The sequence below is a fragment of the Schistocerca gregaria genome, chromosome 1 (genome assembly GCF_023897955.1).
Source record: "Schistocerca gregaria isolate iqSchGreg1 chromosome 1, iqSchGreg1.2, whole genome shotgun sequence".
NCBI lineage: Eukaryota > Metazoa > Arthropoda > Insecta > Orthoptera > Acrididae > Schistocerca > Schistocerca gregaria.
In genome coordinates, this window is record NC_064920.1 from 262,045,455 (window position 1) to 262,066,809 (window position 21,355).

The following is a 21,355-nucleotide window of genomic DNA, read 5'->3' on the forward strand; positions in this document are numbered from 1 at the left end:
GCCACAGCCTAGGCGATGTTTCCTGAACGATATTTTCACTCTGCAGCGGAGTGTACGCTGATATGAAACTTCCTGGCAGATTAAAACTATGTGCCGGACCGAGACTCGAACTCGGGACCTTTGCTTTTCGCGGGCAAGTGCTCTACCAACTGAGGACGGGGCGTGAGGCGTGCTTGGGTAGATCAGATGGTAGAGCACTTGACCGCGAAAGGGAAAGGTCCCGAGTTCGACTCTCGGTCCAGCAGACAGTTTTAATCTGCCAGAAAGTTTCATATCAGCGCACACTCCGCTGCAGAGTGAGAATCTCATTCTGGAAATATCCTCTAGGCTGTGGCTAAGACATGCCTCTGCAATATCCTTTCTTTCAGGAGTGCTAGTCTTGCATGGTTCGCAGGAGAGCTTCTGTAAAGTTTGGAAGGTAGGATACGATGTACATCTACATCCATACTACGCAAGCCACCTGACGGTGTGTGGCGGAGGTACTGGTGGAAGTAAAGCTTTGAGGACGGGGCGTAGGTCTTGCTTGGGTAGCGGAGTTGGTAGAGCACTTGCCCGCGAATGGCAAAGATTGCGAGTTCGAGTCTCGGTCCGGCACACGGTTTTAATCTTCCAGGAAGTTTCATATCAGTGCACACTCCGCTGCAGAGTGAAAATCTAATTCTGGATCAAATATCTCGCTAAAACTGTTGTGTCGTTTTTTGAAACTGCCTGCGTTCCCACATAAATATTGCACCGTATCGTTACCTAGACGCTTGGTGCTTAGATCTCAAGACAATATCCCCATACTGGCAGACAATAAGCGATGAATATAAACATTAAATGCTCCTGCTCGTATGAAATGATACATGACCTCTTCAAATGTGAGTAATTGTAAAACTGAACTATTTTTATTGAGAAATCGAATAACTAAAACTTTTATAACAGCGTAAATTAGCAAAAAACTGATTCAACGGAGCGAGTGGTACAACGATTAAAACACTGGATCCACATTCAAGAGGTAATGGCACATATCTTTTTTTCGTTTCCCGTGTCGTTCCTATATCAGTCTAGATGAATTCTGAAACGGATATGCCTGCGGTAATACGGAAAAAAGAATTTTAATACTTTGTCTACACTACCCAAATTTAACAAGATCATGCCGCGTAGTTCTAAAAATAGCGACGTTCTATTGTGAACAAGTGTTAATGTTTATAAGCTTGCCTGTCTCACCACTCGTGAACTGACTTCCGTACAAAATGTTCGCTAAAAGTGATAAGAAGGTTATTACATGCTTGTGTTAAGGGATAAAAACGCAGCATTTGACTGTAAACCATGCCATTAGCTGGGCTACCCGCTTTCGATAATACTCTTCCGTCAGTCAGATCCGAACACGCATTGTTACCTTTTTCCCTTTTGCCTTCTGGGACCAGGAGATTAGTCTGATCTTACAACCAAATTACATCGTCTGTAACGGCTAAAACCGGATAACATGATTTCAAATTACAAAGGTACACTCATTTATCGGCAAAACTCTGCTTTTGTCTACGATCGACGTTCAAAAGCTAACAAGTCTAAAGGCTACAGGAGCCTAAGTTGCTCAAATAACAATATCGTGTAACAGGTAGTTATGACCAGTAAATTCACAAGAACTGTAAATCAAGTATTATTCTGGATGAACCTAAACATTTACTTGAAACGATGTATGTTAACAAATCCAGTACTTAAAAAGCCATCTTTCCCAAAACAAAAGTTTCTTCTCTTATGTTGACAAATGTTCTTCCTTAGTCATCACTGAAATGAAAATGTGGACTTTTAATTAAGTGATTAAAACACAGCAGAAAGGAACAGCTAATGGAAACGATCTTCATGATATCATCACTGCGGCTTTTACGTTTGTCAGGTATGGGTACTCCATTACGTCAATTGCAAGGCTAAGAACCGCTGTGCATGACAAATTAATTTCGTCTACACAAAATGATGTGGCCATCTGGTCAGCTGTTATTTAACGATAAATGCTGTATCTACTTCCGATCAGCATAACACGACCGGTGTGAGCTATGAAGATGCTATGACCTTAACGCGCAGCTATCGGAATCCACCATCGGGCTTTGCCATTGATTTTCTACAGGTGGTGCGCCGGTGCTACTAAATTATTAACAGACAGCTCACCGACCTTGACACGAACCGACAAACGTAGACAGCAAAGTTGTGTAGACCGCTATCTGCTATTGAACCCGAACGTTGCCAGATTTTACCTTAGCACGACAGTATAATGTGCCAACAGCAGCCAGTACACAGACGGAATTGAGGGGCAACTGCTCTGTACAGTTACAACAAGATTCTTGCGACTGCAAGGTAACTCTGTGCCAGCTGTCAGTGGCAAGTTCTGATGACTCAAGCCTCGCTGATTGTCCTGCGCCATTTGTCAGCAGGGCACATCTTTAAGTTATACTGGAGCAACTGAGCCGGAGGTACTCCAGTCTAACTTGTTCCACTCTCTCTGCGCTGATGACAAGGGGCTGTCACTGTTCTACTAACTCCAAGTAACACCAGAAACAGAGGAGTGTCCCTCTATATAATGACATGCAAACTGCCGGCCACAACCTAAGGAAGATTCTTGCAGCTACATATTTTTTCGCACACTCCTCCACATAATCCGGTTCTAGGCGCTTCAGACTGGAACCGCGCGACCGCTACGGTCGCAGTTTCGAATTCTGCCTCTGGCATGGATGTGTGTGGTATCCTTAGGTTAGTTAGGTTTAATTAGTTCTAAGTTGTAGGGGACTGATGACCTCAGATGTTAAGTCACATAGTACTCAGAGCCATTTGAACTCCTCCATATATTCCAGCCGTTTATCGCTTGGTCTTCCTCTTTGGTCGTTTGCTTCACATCTCTGTTTCATTATCTTCTTGGGATTCCTCTTGTTTACCACTGTCTTTAAGTGCCCATGCCATCTTAGGCTTGATGTTTTTATGCTACAGGGTTTCCTTTTTCACTTACCTCTTTATTCCCCTCCTTGTTACTCGTATACTACTTCTAAATAGCTTCATTTCACAGGCCTGTAATCTGCTTACTTCTCTTTTCTTCGTTACCCATGTTTCAGATGCATAGGTCAGTACTGGGATGTGGTAACTTGTATATGTAGCTTCTTTGCTTTCTTTGTGAGACGTGTTTGTTCCAGGCTCCTGACACTTCGCAGGAATGCTGTTGACTGTCTGCCACATTTACTGATATGTTTCTCAATTCTTCCATTTTCCTCTCTCACCCTTCCCAAATGCTTAACGCTTTCCATCTTCTTCAGCTGCTCACCTCCAAACCTTATTCCTCTGCTTGATCAATCTTTCTTTATAGTTGTAAACAGGACCTCAACATTTGTTTCATTCAACACTGACTTGCATTTTTTTCTCTAAGGATCCAGTTGTTCCTCAACGAACGAACATAGCTACTATTATCTTGTCTTCTCTAGTCTTTTCTGCCCGCTTTGTCATTATCTCATACAAGACCTCAATAGAAAAGAGAGGTGACAATGCACTGCCCTGTTTCACACAAACTGTTTGCTTGAACCAACCCACTCTTTCACTGAGGTATGTATGCAGACTGATGTGGCAAATAAAATTTTGTACCAAGGCCAGTATTCGAACCCGGTGTTCGTGCTCACCTTCATTTCCCACGTTAATACAACTTATACTTCACAGTACGTTACCTGCACTCTGCTTGTTGTCTCTTATTACACTCCCTTCTTTTCTATTGCTTCCCAGACACTAGAAAATGCCCTTTCTACATAAAAAAGGTCGTCATATGGCCTTCCCCAAATTGATAGTGGTGTTCTTGCAGCTGCCTCTCTGCAAAGATGAGGTCAACAGTTGATCTTGCAGGTCTGAAGCCATGCTGTTCTTCTCTGAATTTGTTCTGGACTCTTGTTTCGATTCTGTTCTCCAGGATTATTTCATCTACCTTGGCACACTGCGGTATCAGTGTGACTCCCCTGTAGTTTCTACAATCCTTTCTGGTCCCTCTTTTGAATATAGATACAACTAATGCCCTTTCCCAATCTTGTGGAGTCTTCTCATTCCACACCAACCTCATCACACGATACAGTCACTGTTCTTTTTGCTGCCTTCTTGATTTCGACACTTACTTCGTTCCCACCTGGTACTTTTCCTCCTTTCCTTTTGTCCACTGCCACATCCACTGCCACATTCTTTCAACGTCAGGTCCTTGCCTCTCCCCCCCCCCCCCCCCCAATCTCCCCAGAGTCCAGAGTTTACTTCTACCTCCTTATCCTTATCTCTGTGCGTTAGGATTTACCGTGTGGTCAAAGTACTCCTTCCACGCTATCCTCAGTGTCTCTCTATTATTGTCGAAGTACATCAATATGTCACACAACGTAATAGTTCAGCCAACCTTTTATAACGTATTTAAGAACTATTTAAAAGTTAATCCTCGTTTCGGATGACATGAGGTAACAGAGCACGTAGTATTGTCACTTACTGTGGAATACATGGTTCAGCCCACACTTGGTAGAATTCTTACCTTTAAAAAAGCTTCCAGGAAGTTACTCAAGGAGGAACGTCACGTGTAAACGAAATTACAATGGTCACTCACTGGTGGGTCGATTGAGGCACTTCCTCTGTTTTGAAGATCCACCACTTTATTTCAATCAGGTAGAAGAATTATTATATTTTGCACATGATATATTACTATCGAGCCGAGAAATGACGTAACAGTACAGAAAATAGCACACTATACGTTGAGGTGACAAAATTCATGGGATAGCGATATGCATATACACAGGCAGTAACTCGTACACAAGGTATAAAAGGGCACAGAATTGGCGGACCTCTCCTTTGTACTCAGTATTTCAAGATCCACAGTGTCAAGAGTGTGCCGAGAATACCAAATCTGAAGCATTACCTCTCATCAAGGACAAGCAGTGGGCTTCACTTCATGACTGAGAGCAGTGGTGTTTCCGTGGAGTTGTCAGTGCTAATAGACAAGCAACGCTGGGTGAAAAAAACGCAGAAATAAATGTGTTTTAGGCCTCTAAGTCTGTAATGCCTTCTTATGGTCAGTTGAAAACGTAAATCTACATACCATCGTGTTCACGTGTCCCCTGTGTCGTCCACCGTGACATCCATCTATTCGTGATTACAGCTGTTTAACACTTCTTGCAAATGCCTGTTGAAGAATATACTTGCTATACTGCTCTTGCTATTACTTCCCAAATTAATATTTGGTCAATTTTTCTATTTTATTTCTTGTAAAGCTTAGAGATTAACTATTAACTTTCAGTCTTTCCCTTCTACACGAATTTTCTGTACGATCACCATGACATTTATTTACTTCGCTTTGCCAATCAACTCCTCTAAGACAACAAATACACCACCTGACAGAAAAACTGGAACCGCGCAGAAGACATAGTGCACGCACACCGTTTTTATGTTCCTTGTAAATTCGAAATCAGTGCACACTCCGCTGCAAAGACCAAATTCATCCTGGAAGCCGCTTCGCGATATCGTTTCTTCCAGCAAGGCCCGCAAGGTAAACAGGAGAGCTTGGATGAATTTTGGCAGGTTGCAGATGAGGCACTGCAGGAAGAAAAGCTATCATAGCGGGTCGTGAGTCATGCTTCGATAGCTCAGTCGGTAGAGTATCTCTTCATTCTCAGTAACAATATTTTTGCCATTGTGAGCGAAGTAATCAAGTGAATTTTATGAAATACAACCTGTATCGGACAGGTAGCAACAGTCACGTGCCTTGAATGAACTTAATAACAGGAAAGTTGTAAAGCAGACTCATGTAACTGGTGTCGGCTTAGCTATTAGTAGTGGTCAAAAAAAAAAAAAAAAAAAAAAAAAAAGTTCAACTTGATAAGCTGATAGGGATATATTCAGTCTCTACAGCTGTGAAAAATTTCGAGCATATATCCAGATACGATCTCCTTCTAGCATTAACGTTTCGATTGCATGCTTTCCAACCATTCAGACAGGACAGCACATCATCAATACAAAAACTAAGGTACAAGCAATAGCTTGCACGCTCTAAAATACCTCTATTGCTCTCTTCACTGGGAAAACATGAGATTTAGTTACAGTTTGGGATCTCTGCGGAAGGAGGTGACTTCTGTCGACAACACTGATGGTAGTTACATAGGAAAGAAGCGGCAATGCGGTATTCGTACCGAGCGTCTTGCGGATGAGATAGAGCTGGTCAACGTCAGATTTACCGGGCCACAGCGCCTGCCCCTGCAACATCTCGGCGAATACGCAACCTGCAACAGTAAACGTACAGTAGCAGCATTCCAAACTAGTCTAAAACACGTTGTCAAAATAAAAGTATCCAAAAATTTCTCTTATAATATAAAGTAAGAAATTAGTACTCAAATAGTTATAAAGAACTTTGTTAATATGTAAGAATCTTCAAACCGTTCTTTTACAAAAAAGTTCTTTTGAATTGATGATTTTCGTGTGAATGAAGAGTTATCAACAGCTTTAGATATTATGTGGTCTTTTGCTGAGAACACTACCAGTTTCACACTGTTACGGGTGCATGCTCAGGTGACGCAATGATTAGCCTCAAACAGTCAGGAACCTACGATGTCCCGTTTGTTTGAGAACTAATCACTGCATCACCTGACGTGCGCCCATAACGGTGTGGAACTGATAGTGTTCTTAGTAAAGGACTAGGTAACAGCTAAATCGGTTGAACCATCTTCATTCAACTTTTAGGGAAAAAAAAGTTTTGAAGATTCTTAAATATTAGCAATGTACTTTTTAGCTGTGGCTGTCTTATTTAGAAAATAGTATGTAAGATAAAAATAAAATTGAAAACTTACCTGATTATCCACTATTTCTACAAATTATCCAAGTAGAGAGATGCAAGGCTACAAAGGTGGTGTTACTTATATGGCGAAGTAGCGGTGTTTATTGTATAGCTGCGTATCAAGTACTGATGGACAGTACTGCAAACAGTACTTACTGTTTAAATTTGTACGTAACCACGAGGGTCACTCCAAAAGAAATGAACACTATTTTTTTTAATCCATCTTTTATTCTACATGTTTGAGAGTTTTAGAGTGTGTAGATACATCCTTTACAAACAATATTTTCATTTCTCCACATAATTTCCGTCCTTCGCAACTGCCTTACGCCATCTTGGAACCAGCGCCTGTATATCCGCACGGTAAAATTCTGGACCAATCTGTTGGAGCCACTGTTTGGCAGCGTGCACAAGCGAGTCATCATCTTCAAAGCTCGTTCCACGAAGAGAGTCTTTCAGTTTTCCAAAGAGATGATAGTCACATGGAACCAGGTCACGACTGTTAGGCGGGTGTTTCAGTGTTGTCCATCCGAGTTTTGTGAACGCATCAATGGTTTTTTGACTGACATGTGGCCGTACATTGTCGTGGAACAGCAGAACATCCTGCTTTTGCCCATGTGGTCGAACACGACTCAGTCGAGCTTGGAGTTTCTTCAGTGTCGTCACATATGAATCAGAATTTATGGTGGTTCCACTTGGCATGATGTCCACAAGCAAGAGTCCTTCGGAATCGAAAAACACTGTAGCCATAACTTTTCCAGCAGAAGGTGTGATTCTGAATTTATTTTTTCTTAGGTGAATTTGCATAATGCCACTCCATTGATTGCCTCTTTGTCTCTGGTGAAAAATGATGGAGCCATGTTTCATCACCTATGACAATTCTTCCAAGAAATTCATCTTCACCATTCTTGTACTGTTCCAAGAATTCGCTGCATACCGCTTTTCTTGTTTCTTTATGAGCCACTGTCAACATCCAGGGAACCCATCTAGCACAAACCTTTTTTAACGACAACACATTCAGTATTCTGCAAACACCTCCTTCCCCTATCACAACGTAGCGTGGCAATTCGTTCACTGTGATGCGTCTGTCAGCAGTCACCAATTCGTTGACTCTCTGCACATTGTCTGGAGTGTGTGTAGTACGAAGGCTGCAACTGCGAGGACAATCCTCAATACTGCCGTGCCCGCTTTCATCACGTATCCTGCTTGCCCACTGACTGACTGTACTGTGATCGACAGCAGCATCTCCATACACCTTTTTCAACCTCTTGTGGATGTTTCCTACTGTCTCGTTTTCACAGCACAGGAATTCTATGACAGCACGTTGCTTCTGACGAGCGCCAAGTATAGCAGCCATCTTGAAGACATGCTGTGACGGCGCCACTCACGGGAACAGGTTGAACTAAGTTTGAAAACAAGCGGAAAGGATGTATCTACACACTGTAAAACTTTCACACATGCAGAATGAAAACTGTATTTTTACAAAAATAGTGTTCATTTCTTTTGGAATGACCCTCGTACCATGTGTCAGAAATAGCAGTGCAATCATGTAAATATTCACCTAACAATAGTAGATAAACAGCAGATATTTAGTATAATTAAGAAGACAGGAGATTTTTTTCAGACTAGCGGCGTTCTTTGTAATTTCCTTGTAAAATTTAGGTAGGAGAAGGATCAGTAGCACTAAGAAGTATAGTGATGGTATGTTGTTAATATGGGATTTTTTTACAATTATTTTGTCTTTTGTTAATGTGTGCTTTGTCCTATCTTGTCGATGGGAATGCATGAATTGTGTAGTTCATGTCACAGACGTGATGATCTGCGCGCTGTTGTCATCTAGGAAATGGTCGTATTAACGTTACTCCAGCGTGTGCTTTGGAATTACTAAGGAAAATTGTGTGCTGACAACCTGGAGACAATAGAGTGAAGATGCAGAGTGAAACACATGGACAGACCATCGTCCGCGCTGCGCTGTGACCCGTATTGGCTATAGCCGCTGTCGCGTACACACCAATGGCCCAGACGTCGACGGGCGGTCCGTACTGCGTGTCTCCGACGAGCAGCTCGGGAGCTCGGTACCAGCGCGTCGCCACATAGTCCGTGTAGCTCTCGCCGGGATCTGCCAAACAGACGCGCAGTGTAAGCTAGTTGCTATGCGAGGGCAACTTACCGCGTCACTAGTCCCCCCGGCGACTCACTGGGCACTGTTCTATATGGAGGCAGCCCGTCCTGTTTGCCGACGGCAGCTAGTGGCGCCACTGAGCTGCTAGTGGCAGGGACCTCAATTGCCCTGCCCAGTCAACCAAAACAGATACGGAACGTTGTAGTAAATGGAGTTTTTTATCTGTGGCCGAATAGTGGCACCACTCCTTGCTTGACAGGAAGATTCGAGCTCATGTGGTACATCACTCTAGCTCGTACTATCTGCACCACAAACTTTCAGTAGCTTGTCTGCTACAGTAAAGATTAGACTATATTTGTTGTAACTCCTCACGATTTGTTAATTTTTTAATAGACATAGAAATACCAAATAATGTCACGCGATTTTTAACACACTGAAGCGGTATTGCTTCTTGCTTTATAAACACTACTAATTACTCATCTTGTGGTGTTGCAGTTCTTCTTGTTATGTCCGTTCTTGCTACGAAATAGGATGAGAAATTTCGCCTTATGCAAGACACCTTCTTCCTCTTTTCTTTCATCCAGACGTGTTTCAGCATTTTTTGTTCTATCTTCAGTGGCTTATTTTTTTTATTATCTAACTTACATGATACTATTGGATATTTATTTTGGTAGCTATTCTCCTACACAACCTACAACTTCTCATGATTTTGATATTATGGTCCTTTCTCATAAGTTGTTGGTGAATTGAATAGGCAGATTTTGTGACTTACAGTCCCTTGACACTGCACTTTCTCCGATTTTTCAGAACATAGGCAGAGTTTTCGCCCACCATTACGTGTTGTTGTGGCTGTGTAGTATTAATGAAATCAATGAAATGAATGAAATGAATATTACACAACCACAACAATACGTAATGGCGGCGAAAACTCTGCCTATGTTCTGAAAAAACGGAGAAAGCGCAGTGTTAAGAGATCATAGGTCACGAAAGCTGCCCACTCACTTTGCCAACAACATATAAGAAAGGACGACAATATAAAAATCATGAGAAATTGTAGATTGTGTATCAGAATAGCTACCAAAGTAAATGTCCAATAGTTTCATGTAAGTTAGAAAATAAAAAAATTACCCACTGAAGACAGGACAAAAATTGCTGAAACACGTCTTGGTCAAAGAAAACAGGAGAAAGGTGTCTTGCATAATGCGGAATTTCTCTTCCTACTAGTAATTACTGTAATTACTTAGCATAGCTAATTAGTCTTCCGAATCTTATAAAGTTGTATAACACACATTATGAGAAGTAAAGTAGGGACTATAACACGAGGTTTTTCAGTGTTTAGACGAATGTTTCTCCTGCTGAAAAGCACCTGTTTAGTTGTTGGTTGATTCCTGTTGAATTTTCATTTACACAGTCAAGCAACTCGTAAAACGACAATTTTGGCACCGCAAGACAACTAAAGAAACATGGACGCCAAATGTATTCCTTAACATCTGTGAGCACTTTTTCATGGTAGTCATCAGAAGCCTTACGGTGTCCATTTTTGCGCCCAGGTTTACTAGATTTTGTTTTTCTAGTGATTGTTTCCGTCCCATTCTGAATATTCAACATTCTTCCTGGGAAGCACTCTGTAGAATGTTTTCGCATTTTCTAAACCCTCCGTTTTTTTTCTTTTTTTGATAGAAGTGCAAAGAGAGTTCTTCATCGGATGCTATTCAAATAAATATTCACCGATTAGAAGTGAGCAATTATTCAAATGATAACAGATGTCAGGATACTTTATATCAGATAGCCTATATAGTTCCGTAATATCAACGACTTCTGTCTAGTCATGTAACTAAACTGTCGTATGAAGTTGATTTTAATCAGAGGAATCCTCTTTTTGTTGCAATATATGTAGTCATTAGTACATAAAATTCAAAATAAATGTACTAGCACTGCTAGTGATAGCATCCTTGTCTTACACGTTGTAGCGCTTCTGTAATCGGACGACGGAAATGTGCGTATTTGATGGTAAACGTCGAAGAGAAGTGATTTAATACGCAGGTCATACTGGTTGTGTGTGATAGGATTAAAATCATTGGTGCAGGTAGAGTGCATTATTTAGCAACAGTGGCATTTTGTGGGAAAGCAGCTCACACAATTACAGCAAGAATAGGTCTTCCTGAAAATAGCCCATTAGACACTCGTCAACAGATGTCTTGGCATAATACCTCTCTTAACCCCAGGCCAACCACTTCGACTCTAAAATCATTGGTCTCCGGCGAATTAGTGTGGCGGACTGTAAAATATGTATCACACATGTCTTTAGAATAGATTGAATGGAAGAGAATCTGGCCGTCCTCGAAGGAAATTTTCCAAGACACAAGCTCATGGTGGACAAATGTAGAATTTCCCAATGGTAACATGTTTCTGAGGGAATTTCCTTGGCGAATTAACAAAGTTAGCACCAAGAAGACCTAATGTTAGCCGCAAACATGTAATTTCAAACCCCAGTTAAACGTGGCTGGAGGCCAAATGGGTAACGAATGGGAGTAAAATGTGTCAGATTTGTTGCGGAATTTGGAGAGCATTAAGCAGTCGTGTCAGGTGTACCTAGTTGGTGTGTTAAAAGCACGTGGGCAACAGGTGGGGAGGGAAGGGGGACTGAGACAGCTTTATGTAGTATGTGCGAAGAATGCAGCTCACAAACCTCTTGGAGGGCGTACAACAGCCGAACCAAAGGAAGCATATCATGTGTGAAAGAAAAGAGAGGTCCGAGATTCTCCATATCTGGTTCAGCACTAAGGCACATGGGCTGCCCTGTTCTCCCTGATGAACTTCACCCATCCATACAGAGCAAGTTCCTTCAATTCGTGATGCTATCTATACGTTCTTTCACCAGATTTTGATGGAATTAAAGGACAAAACAGCACCTGTCCATATGTTCTGTAACGTATTCAAGGCATTTGACTGCAAAACCACAAAATTTTACTGCAGAAACAAGCATTCTATGAAATTAATGGACAGCTAACAGATGGCTCACTCCATACTTCAGAAAATTTAAATTAATAGTTCATAAACTGTAGAAAGAGGGTATTTTTCTGATTGTGGATAGGGTTAAATCATTAGTGGACTCTACAAGGTTCAATAATCTGTCCACTGTTTCGAAATATGGTCTCTCTCTCTCTGTTTCCTTATTTATTTGTAATACAGTATATCAATTCCGCACACTACACGATACAACAATAGTGATAAACATAAATCATGAGCAAGAGTTAGGAAGTAATGTAAAATCTTCGGAATTTTAGAAGTGTACATGTTAACGACAGTTTGAACCTGAAATAACAAAATTTTAGAGAGCCTTAAATAACTCAGTTCAGCCACTTTTATCCTTTATGTTATTTTAAGTCTTGTAGAGAGTAATTTAATATGCTTTGCACTAATATCAGATGGAATTATATTCTGGAGTGGCTCATTATTAAGAAGTAAAGGATTCGTTGGACAAAAGAGTACCATAAAAATATGTGGTCCTCGCCATTAATCAACTTGAAGACAACTATTTATGAGATGGGTATTTTAACAACAGTACAACAGGACACATTCTCCGTCATGAATTTGTTGTAGATAATCAATTAAGAAAACGAATAAGGATATCCATAACTACGATGTAACAGAATGAAAAGACATTCATTCCTATTCATTGCTTAGAAAAGTATGAATAACGTGCTACAAAAAGCTTTGATGACTTACGCAGGCATAATGTTTGCCTGACAAATGGTAAATTTAAATTTCCTTCGTGGTGAACGACAAATATATTTAGATACTTGAAGCTTATTCTGTGTTAAACTGATACATCCGGCACGTGCTGTGTTGTCCAACTCACCAGACGACATAAATTTTTCTGAGTTCCACCTTACGTGATCTGGGGCTCCACATTAAAATAACAGCAGCAGATATCATTGGGCGTACAGTTTTGGCCGCCGCCCTTCGGCCTCTAACAACCACTCCATGACCAGAAGAGTGCGCAAAATTGTAGCTGCAGTAATTCTGTGTTAATTTAGACTAATTAAGACGTTGCATTGTTAAATAATATCAACTTTTGTATCTATACACATCTGAGGTGATCAAGAACATGCTCGTAATGAGTAACGTTATGTTAAGGTAAACAGAAAATAAATAAGAGTATAAATATGATTGGCTGCAGCGTATCACAGACTAATTTAGCCACCATGGTCACAATTAATTTTTCACATCTGTTATTAAAAGAAATATTGTTTTCTGTTATGTGAACTTATAATGAAACGCTATTTAGGTAAGATAAAAGCATGTAAAGTTCCGCGTTCTGGCTCTGATGGGCCAGTCAGGCCAGACAGACCGCCGTGTCATTCTCTGCCAATGGGTACAATGAGCGCAAGGAGAGCAATGAAGGAAGCGGCAGATACTGAGATAACCGATTGCGAAATTGAAAAGCAGCTACAGTCGCTTAGTAGTGGAAAACCTTCAGGACCATATGAGATACCTACAAGATTCTATAAATATTATGTGAAAGAAATTGCTCACTTTCTAGCAGTAATTTATCGTAGATCGCTTGAACAACGAAAGGTACCTAACGACTGGAAAAAAGCGCAGGTCATTCCTGTTTTTTGGAAAGGCTGTAAGACAGATCCATACAATTATAGACTTCGATGTCTATCTGTTGTAGAATTATGCAACTTGTTTTATGCTCAATAATTATGACGTTCTGGAAAAATAAACAGCTCCTCTATAAAAATCAACATGGATTCCGCAAACAGAGATCCTACGAAACTCAGCTCGATCTGTTCCTCTATGACATCCACAGCAGCGCTCAGGTTGACGCCGTGTTACTTGATTTCAGTAAGGCATTTAACATCATCCTTCACTACCGTTTAATGAAAAAAATACAAGCTTACGGAGTATCGTTGCAGACCTGTGACTGGATTCAAGACTTCCTTGCAGATAAAACTCAACACGTCGCTCTTGACGGAACTAAATCGACAGATGTAAAGGTAATATTCTAAGTACCACAGGGAAGTGTGATAGGACCGTTGCTGTTCACAATATATATAAATGATCTCCTAGAAAGCGTCGGATGCTCTCTAAGGCTATTCGCAGCTGATGAATGTGTTCATACCAAAAGTAGCAACGCCAGAAGATAGTAAGAATCTGTTGAACGACCTGCAGAGAATTGATGAATGGTGCAAACCGTGGCAGTTGACCCTGAACGTAAATAAATGTAGCATATTGCGCACACATAGGAAAAGAAATCCACTACTGTACAGCTACACTATTGATGACAAACAACTGGAGACAGCGTCTGCCATAAAATATCTAGGCATAACTGTCCAGAGCGGCCTTAAGTGGAATGACCATATAAAATAGTGCGAAAAGCATACTCAAGACTCTGATTCATCGGAAGAATCTTAAAGAACTCCTCCACAAAAGAAGTGACTTATAAGGCCCTTGTTCGCCTGATTCTTGAGTATTGTTCATCTATCTGGGATCCCCATCGGGTAGGACTGATAGTGGAGATAGGGAAGATCCAACGAAGAGCGGCGCGTTTCGTCACGGAATCATTCAGATGGGGAGAGAGCGTTACGGAGATGCCAAACAAACTCCACTGGCAGAGGTTACAAGAGAGACGTTGTTCATCACGGAGAGATTTACTATTGAAATTTCGAGACAGCACTCTTCAGGAGGAGTCAGACAACATATTACTCCCCCCCCCCCCCCCCCCCCTCCCACACACACACACACACACACACACACACATACATCTCGCGTATTGATCACGAGAAGAAAATTCGAGAAATTAGAGCCAATTCGGAGGTTTGTGGACAATCGTTCTTCCCATGCACTATTCGCGAGTGGAAGAGGGTTGGAGGGATTAGATAGTGGTACTGAAGGTACCCTCCGTCACACACGATTATGTGGCTTGCGGAGTATGATGTAGATGTAGATCGGATGTGGTATGTGGTTAGCACACCGCGCTCCCGGTCGTTGTCGGGTTTCTTGGCGTTGGAACCGTTACTAATCTGTCGAAGAGCCCCTCAGTCGGCCTGACAACGCTACTACACCCCTTTACGAAGCCTCCCTACAAGGAAATATACATGGAAGTTCCGGGAAGCGAAGCCCGCTCTCCGTATGGTCGTTAGCCGTCCCGAGTACTCAGCTACGGGGCGGATTTCAACATTATTTAAGTACCAATTGTATTAATAGCCTATAAATTGAATCATTCGACTTCATTGTCGCATATGATGCAAAGTGGTTCAAGGAACTTGTAGCTGACTACGTAGCTTGTGCGCAGCGAACCTGTTCGATAAGGGATAGTTGCCCCACTGCACTGCAATACGGAACGTCTAATGTCACACAACGTGTCTCTACGGTTAACCAGGCAAAACGTCCTGGAAGAGTTTGGCTCTTTTAGCAGCCAGTCAACATTTAATGATTCTTCCTTCCTAGGGGCGTCGGTCATGTGGAACGGTTTGAAATTCCCCTCATTTTATTACAAATTACTGTAACATACAGTAGCTTACACTCAAAACGTGAAAATTTCCTTTAGTCAATACATGCTTTTTTAACAGTCATCCGTCACAAGATCTACACTTATTTCCAACGACTGGTTTGTGAGTTTCGTACAAGAAAGCAACTAAACAAGAGTGGTTTGCTAATTGAACACAAGGGTAAGAGTCACGAGTCATTGCGTCAGTACTTACTAACTCGAATATTTGATGCCCCGATACCAAATTTTCTATGTAGCTTTCCTGGCATTCTTTCTTCCAGAAGTGAAAGTACAATGTAGCACGTTTTAATTTACTTAGTAAAACCAACACATGGATCATATGAATAAATCAGTTGAATCTCTTAAGTGTAAACTGACAGCAGATGGATTAAACATCTTAGAAATTCAAGCCTTAACTAGCAATTCATCAAATCTCAATACATTTAGTTCTGTGGAAGACGCCGCACTAGGGCTGTAGTCGTAGTGTCAGCTTTGTGATACCAACGTGAATCATGTTCAATTTTCTCTTCTATTTGTTATCCAACTTTTTATTGTAACTCTTCGTGCAATAGAAGTCCCATTAGTCTCGCTCTTTATTAGCCTCACCGGCGTCTTTCTATGAAACTGTGTTCCAAGTCATTCTCTTTCTCAGTACATCGTTAATAATCTACTTTCGTCGCTCCCCTAACCCCTTACCGCAAAAGATTTTTATTCATATCTCTTTCAGTTTTACTTACATTATTTAGTGAATACAAACATCTCATACAGACCTAGTAACGAAACAACCCTAATGTATAAGAGAAGTTTACTTTTTAAAATTGCTACATTTAATGCTTAGTATTCAAATTATATCCTTTGTAATGAATTAACCACAAGTCAGGAAGCACAAAATTTGGTTCTGCCGAAATAGAACACTATCACTAAATATCTGGCGCACCCGCTGATGCCAGTGGTAGCAAGCATATATCTGTATTTCAGGTAAAACGATACATTTGCATATATCGCTCTTTCACGTATTACTACAAATAGGTTATATGACGGGAAACAAGCAAAGATTTTTAATTTTTTTTGTTTTAGTTTTCGATCTAAAGTTGGGCAAAATCGACTGAAACTGGCAATAACAAGTAAACAGAAAGTGAGGAATACTGTTTTTCTCATAAAAGACTTTTTAACAAATTTATAAATTTCATAGAGTGAACGAACTAAACAACAACCAGCTGAAATGACAATAGTTACGCTCATTGCATCAGCGTACATTTCGCATTATCAAGACGTGGTTGGACTAAAAATCTCTGGAAGAAGTAAGAAATGATCGCAAGAGGAGGCCTACATTATGTAATAGTCTTCTGAGTTAACTGAAGAGAACGACCAAAGATATGAAATGTAGTGAGCCTGTGAATCTGGCACGATGGTACTTGTTGTAAGACGCTCGGCGTACTCACTGGTGAGCCTCGCGAAGCCGAAGTCGCAGAGCTTGAGGACGCCCGAGGCGGTGAGCAGGATGTTCTCGGGCTTGATGTCGCGGTGGATGGCGCCCTGGGCGTGGCAGTAGGCGACGGCGGTGAGCAGCTGGAAGGAGAGCTGGCGAGACTCCGCCTCGGACAGGCCCTGCGGGTGGCGCTCCAACTCGGCCAGCAGCGTGCGCTCGCAGAACTCGAACACCAGGTGCAGCCGGCGCTTGCGCCGGAACACCTCCACCAGGTTCACCAGGTTCGGGTGCTTCAGGCTCTGCGCACACCACCCCAAACTCGCTCAGTTCACTCCCACCTCTTACCTGCTACTTGCCGACGCCTCCAACAAGTTCGGGTGATCCAGGCTCTACAGACAGCACGAGAAACTAAGCTCAGACCCCAACACAACAATCAAGTTCACCTGCTCACACATTACTGATTGTAAAATATCTTTTTCAGAACCATCTGAAACTTACTTCTAAGAACTCTGCTAATTGTACCGAAAGATAGCTCCCCGGGTCTCAACTCAATGTGCATATGGCTGAGCAGAAATCGTACTGGTGAATTTTTTTTTTAGTTGGAAAGATAATATATAGGATGTTCGGAAATCCCCATTGCAAACATTTAGGATTTGTAGAGGGGAGTGAGAACACATGTCTGGAGACGTAACGTTACCGTTCTATACTAACATGAATTCTTTACGGACGAATGGAAAAACTAGTAGAAGCGGACCTCGGGGAAGATCAGTTTGGATTCCGCAGGAATGCTGGAACACGTGAGGCAATACTGACCCTACGACTTATCTTAGTAAATAGATTAAGGAAAGGCAAACCTACGTTTCTAGCATTTGTAGACTTAGAGAAAGCTTTTGACAATGTTGACTGGAATACTGTCTTTCAAATTCTGAAGGTGGAAGGGGTAAAATACAGGGAGCGAAAGGCTACTTACAATTTGTAAAGAAACCAGATGGCAGTTGTAAGAGTCGAGGGGCATGTAAGGGAAGAAATGGTTGAGACGGGAGACAGGGTTGTAGCTTATCCCTGATATTATTCAGTCTCTATATTGAGCAAGCAGTAAAGGAATCAAAAGAAAAATTCAGAGTAGGAATTAAAATCCATGGACAAGAAATTAAAACTTTGAGGTTCGCCGATGACATAGTAATTTTGTCAGAGACAGCAAAGGAGTTGGAAGAGCAGTTGAACGGAATCGACAATGTCTTGAAAGGAGGGTATAAGATGAACATGAACAAAAGCAAAACGAGGATAATGGATTGTAATCGAATTAAATCGGGTGATGCGCAAAGGAGTTTTGCTATTTGGGGAGCAAAATAACTGATGATGGTGGAAGTAGAGAGGGTATAATATGTAGACTGGCAATGGCAAGGAAAGATTTTCTGAAGAACAGAAATTTGTTAACATCGAGTTTAGATTTAAATGTCACGAAGTCGTTTCTAAAAGTATTTGCATGGAGTGTAGCCATGTATGGAAGTGAAACATGGACGATAAATAGTTTAGACAAGAGAATAGAAGCTTTCGAAATGTGGTGCTACAGAAGAATGCTGAAGGTTAGATGGGTAGACCACATATCTAATGAGGAGGTGTTGAATACAATTGGAGAGAAGAGGAATTTGTAACACAACTTGACTAGAAAAAGGGATCGGTTCGTAGGGCATTTTCTGAGGCATCAAGGGATCACCAATTTAGTATTAGAAGGCAGCGTCGAGGGTAAAAATCGTAGAGGGAGACCAAGGGATGAGTACACTAAACAGATTCACAAGGATGTAGGTTGCAGTAGGTACTGGGAGATGAAGCTTGCACAGGATAGAGTAGCATGGAGAGCTGCATCAAACCACTCTCTGGACTGAAGATCGCAACAACAACCGTTCTATGACGGTTTAAGTTCAGATGTGTAACGATTCTATGTCTGCTGAGGGAAAAAAAGTCTCAGCTTGTCCAGGTATCACTAGGGTAGACAGAATGACTTGTACTACTTCAGATGGTCACCTGATGTCACTTGACGTCTGTCTTGCTCCGATACCTACTCAATGCCGCGCGGGTGCACGGTTCGTGTGGCTCCTCCCGTCGGAGGTTCGAGTCCTTCCTCGGGCATGGATGTGTGTTGTCCTTATCCTTAGTTAGATTAAGTAGTGTGTAACTCTAGTTACCGATGACCTCAGCAGTTTGGCCCCATTGTACCTTCCCAAAAATTTTCAAGAACAATTCAGTGCCTGTGCGTCACCGATACTGTAAACATGGTTCGGTACACGTTTCCGGAATACTCAGGCATGCTGCTTGTGTAGGACGAAGCTAGTCAACTGTATCACGAACAATCACACAAACGTTTTGCCGAAATTACGCAGTGGCTCCGTGAAACAGGGTTGTTCCATGGCAACGCAGCTCGCCAGAATTTACATCGTGTTAGGAGAACCCGTTAACGAGTACTCGAACAATTGCGCGTGTGATGTGTTTTACTCACGGTATCGTCTGGGACATTCTGCGTGAGCAACAATTACATGTGCCTCTTACAAACGGTGCACTCTATGGGTCCAGCCGATTTTCACAATGCGTCACCTAATGCACGTAATTCCGACACCTCCATCGACACATCCGTGTTTCCACGTTCACAGATGAATGTAAGTACACTAGTGACTGTGTTCTGAATTTTACCATTTGTTGGCTGACGAAAACAGTCCATCCTCGCACGTTCAGAGACTTCAACTTCGGTTTGATATTCACGTTTTGGCAGGAATTTCGGACGATCATGTGACTGGACCGTACTTCCTTCCACTCAAGCCAACTGGTCCCGCATAATTTATTTTCCTACAAAACCTATTCGACTCGTTCTTGGAAGCCCGTCAGATAACGTAATTTCAGCGTGATTGTTCACCCCATTACATCTCAGGTGCGGTTGGGAGACATCTCAACAGAGTATATGGTGAAAAATGGATGGGTCTTGGTGATCCAACCGTGGCTGCCGTGACTGCCGAATTTAACTAGTATGACCACATCTTTGCGGTCGTATGCAAATTTACGACACTCCTGTAGAGACAGAGCAAAATCTGCTGGCACGAGCTCTGGCCGCTGCACTAGACATTGAAGAGACATCAGGTTGGGTGAAGAGTACGTACGAGAACGTGCTTCTTAGGTACAACGTCTGTAACTCTAACAACGTTGGTGGTCACCACACCGAGCCTCTGTTGCAATGCGCCAGTACCGTTCTGTGCGTACAGAGCATGCTGCTCGCCCCCTCCCCCCCCCCCCCCCACCCCTTCTGTCGAGAATTTGAGGATGATATTTCTGTGTAGTTTGAAGCACTGAATTGCATGGTAGTGAAACATGGACTGTGGGAAAAAAGGAGAAGAAGAGAATCGAGGCGTTTGAGATGCAGTGCTGTAGAAAAACGTTGAAAATTACGTGGACGCATAAGCTAAGACATGAGGAGGTTCTCCAGAGAACTGACGAGGAGTGGAACATGTGGACAACATTGACAATAAGGAGGCACAGAAGGGTAGGCCATCCGATAACAGAGAATAACTTCCATGGAAGCAGACAGAGCAGCAGAAAAAACTGTAGGGAAGACAGAGACTGTAATATATCCAACAAATAAATGACAATGTTGGACGTAAGTGCTATTGTGAGATGGAGAGATTGGAAAAGGAGAGGAGGTTGTGTTGAGACACATCAAGTTAGTCAGAAGACTGATGACAAAGAAAAACTCCTCAATTCAAGAAATCGTCGATATTACAAACGTAAAAATAACATTCTTAGCCAGAATAGGGAATCGAAACACGGACATTCTAAGAACGAAAGAATAATTAAGCTAGCGAAAAAAATATTCATACTGTTCCAAAGTATTATGAACTATAGGAATTCTACATCAACTGAAATATAGTTTGCATGGTCAAGCGGTTCTAGGCCCTTCAGTCCGGAACCGCGCTGCTGCTACGGTCGCAGGTTCGAATCCTCCGTTGGGCATCGATGTGTGTGATATTCGAAATGGCTCAAATGGCTCCGAGCTCTATGGGACTTAACTTCTAAGGTCATCAGTCCCCTAGAACTTAGAACTACTTAAACCTAACTAACCTAAGGACATCACACACATCCAAGCCCGAGGCAGGATTCAAACCTGCGACCGTAGCGGTCGCGAGGTTCCAGACTGTAGTGCCTAGAAACGCTCGGCCACCCCGTGCCATGTATGATGTTCTTAGGTTAGTTAGGATTAAGTAGTTCTAAGTCTAGGGGACTGACGATCACAGATGTTAAGTCCCATAGTGCTTAGAGTCATTTGAACCTTTTTTTTCAAGTTTCCAAAATCAGTATTTCACTCTGGAATGAGGTTTATGCTGCTCTGAAACTTTCTAACAGATTCAAACTCTGTGCTGGGCCACGCCTAGGGCCTTTTATTTCACAGGTAGAGCACTAACCGACTAAGATATCTATTCACCTCGGGTTTTACTCAGTCCAGAACCGCGCGACTGCTACGGT

The 21,355-nt window shown here is 42.0% G+C and overlaps 1 protein-coding gene across 1 annotated transcript in view; it reads right to left on the minus strand.

Annotated features, from left to right (window-relative positions):
- The window catches only part of LOC126339814 (cyclin-dependent kinase-like 4), a 240,143-nt gene that overhangs the window by 42,104 nt on the left and 176,684 nt on the right, over positions 1-21,355 (minus strand). Inside the window, exons 3-5 of the mRNA XM_050001663.1 lie at positions 16,863-17,148; positions 8,811-8,918; positions 6,162-6,251 (exon numbers count right to left, since the gene is read on the minus strand). Coding sequence (XP_049857620.1) covers positions 6,162-6,251; positions 8,811-8,918; positions 16,863-17,148 — 484 coding nt within the window. The remainder of the gene's footprint in view (positions 1-6,161; positions 6,252-8,810; positions 8,919-16,862; positions 17,149-21,355) is intronic.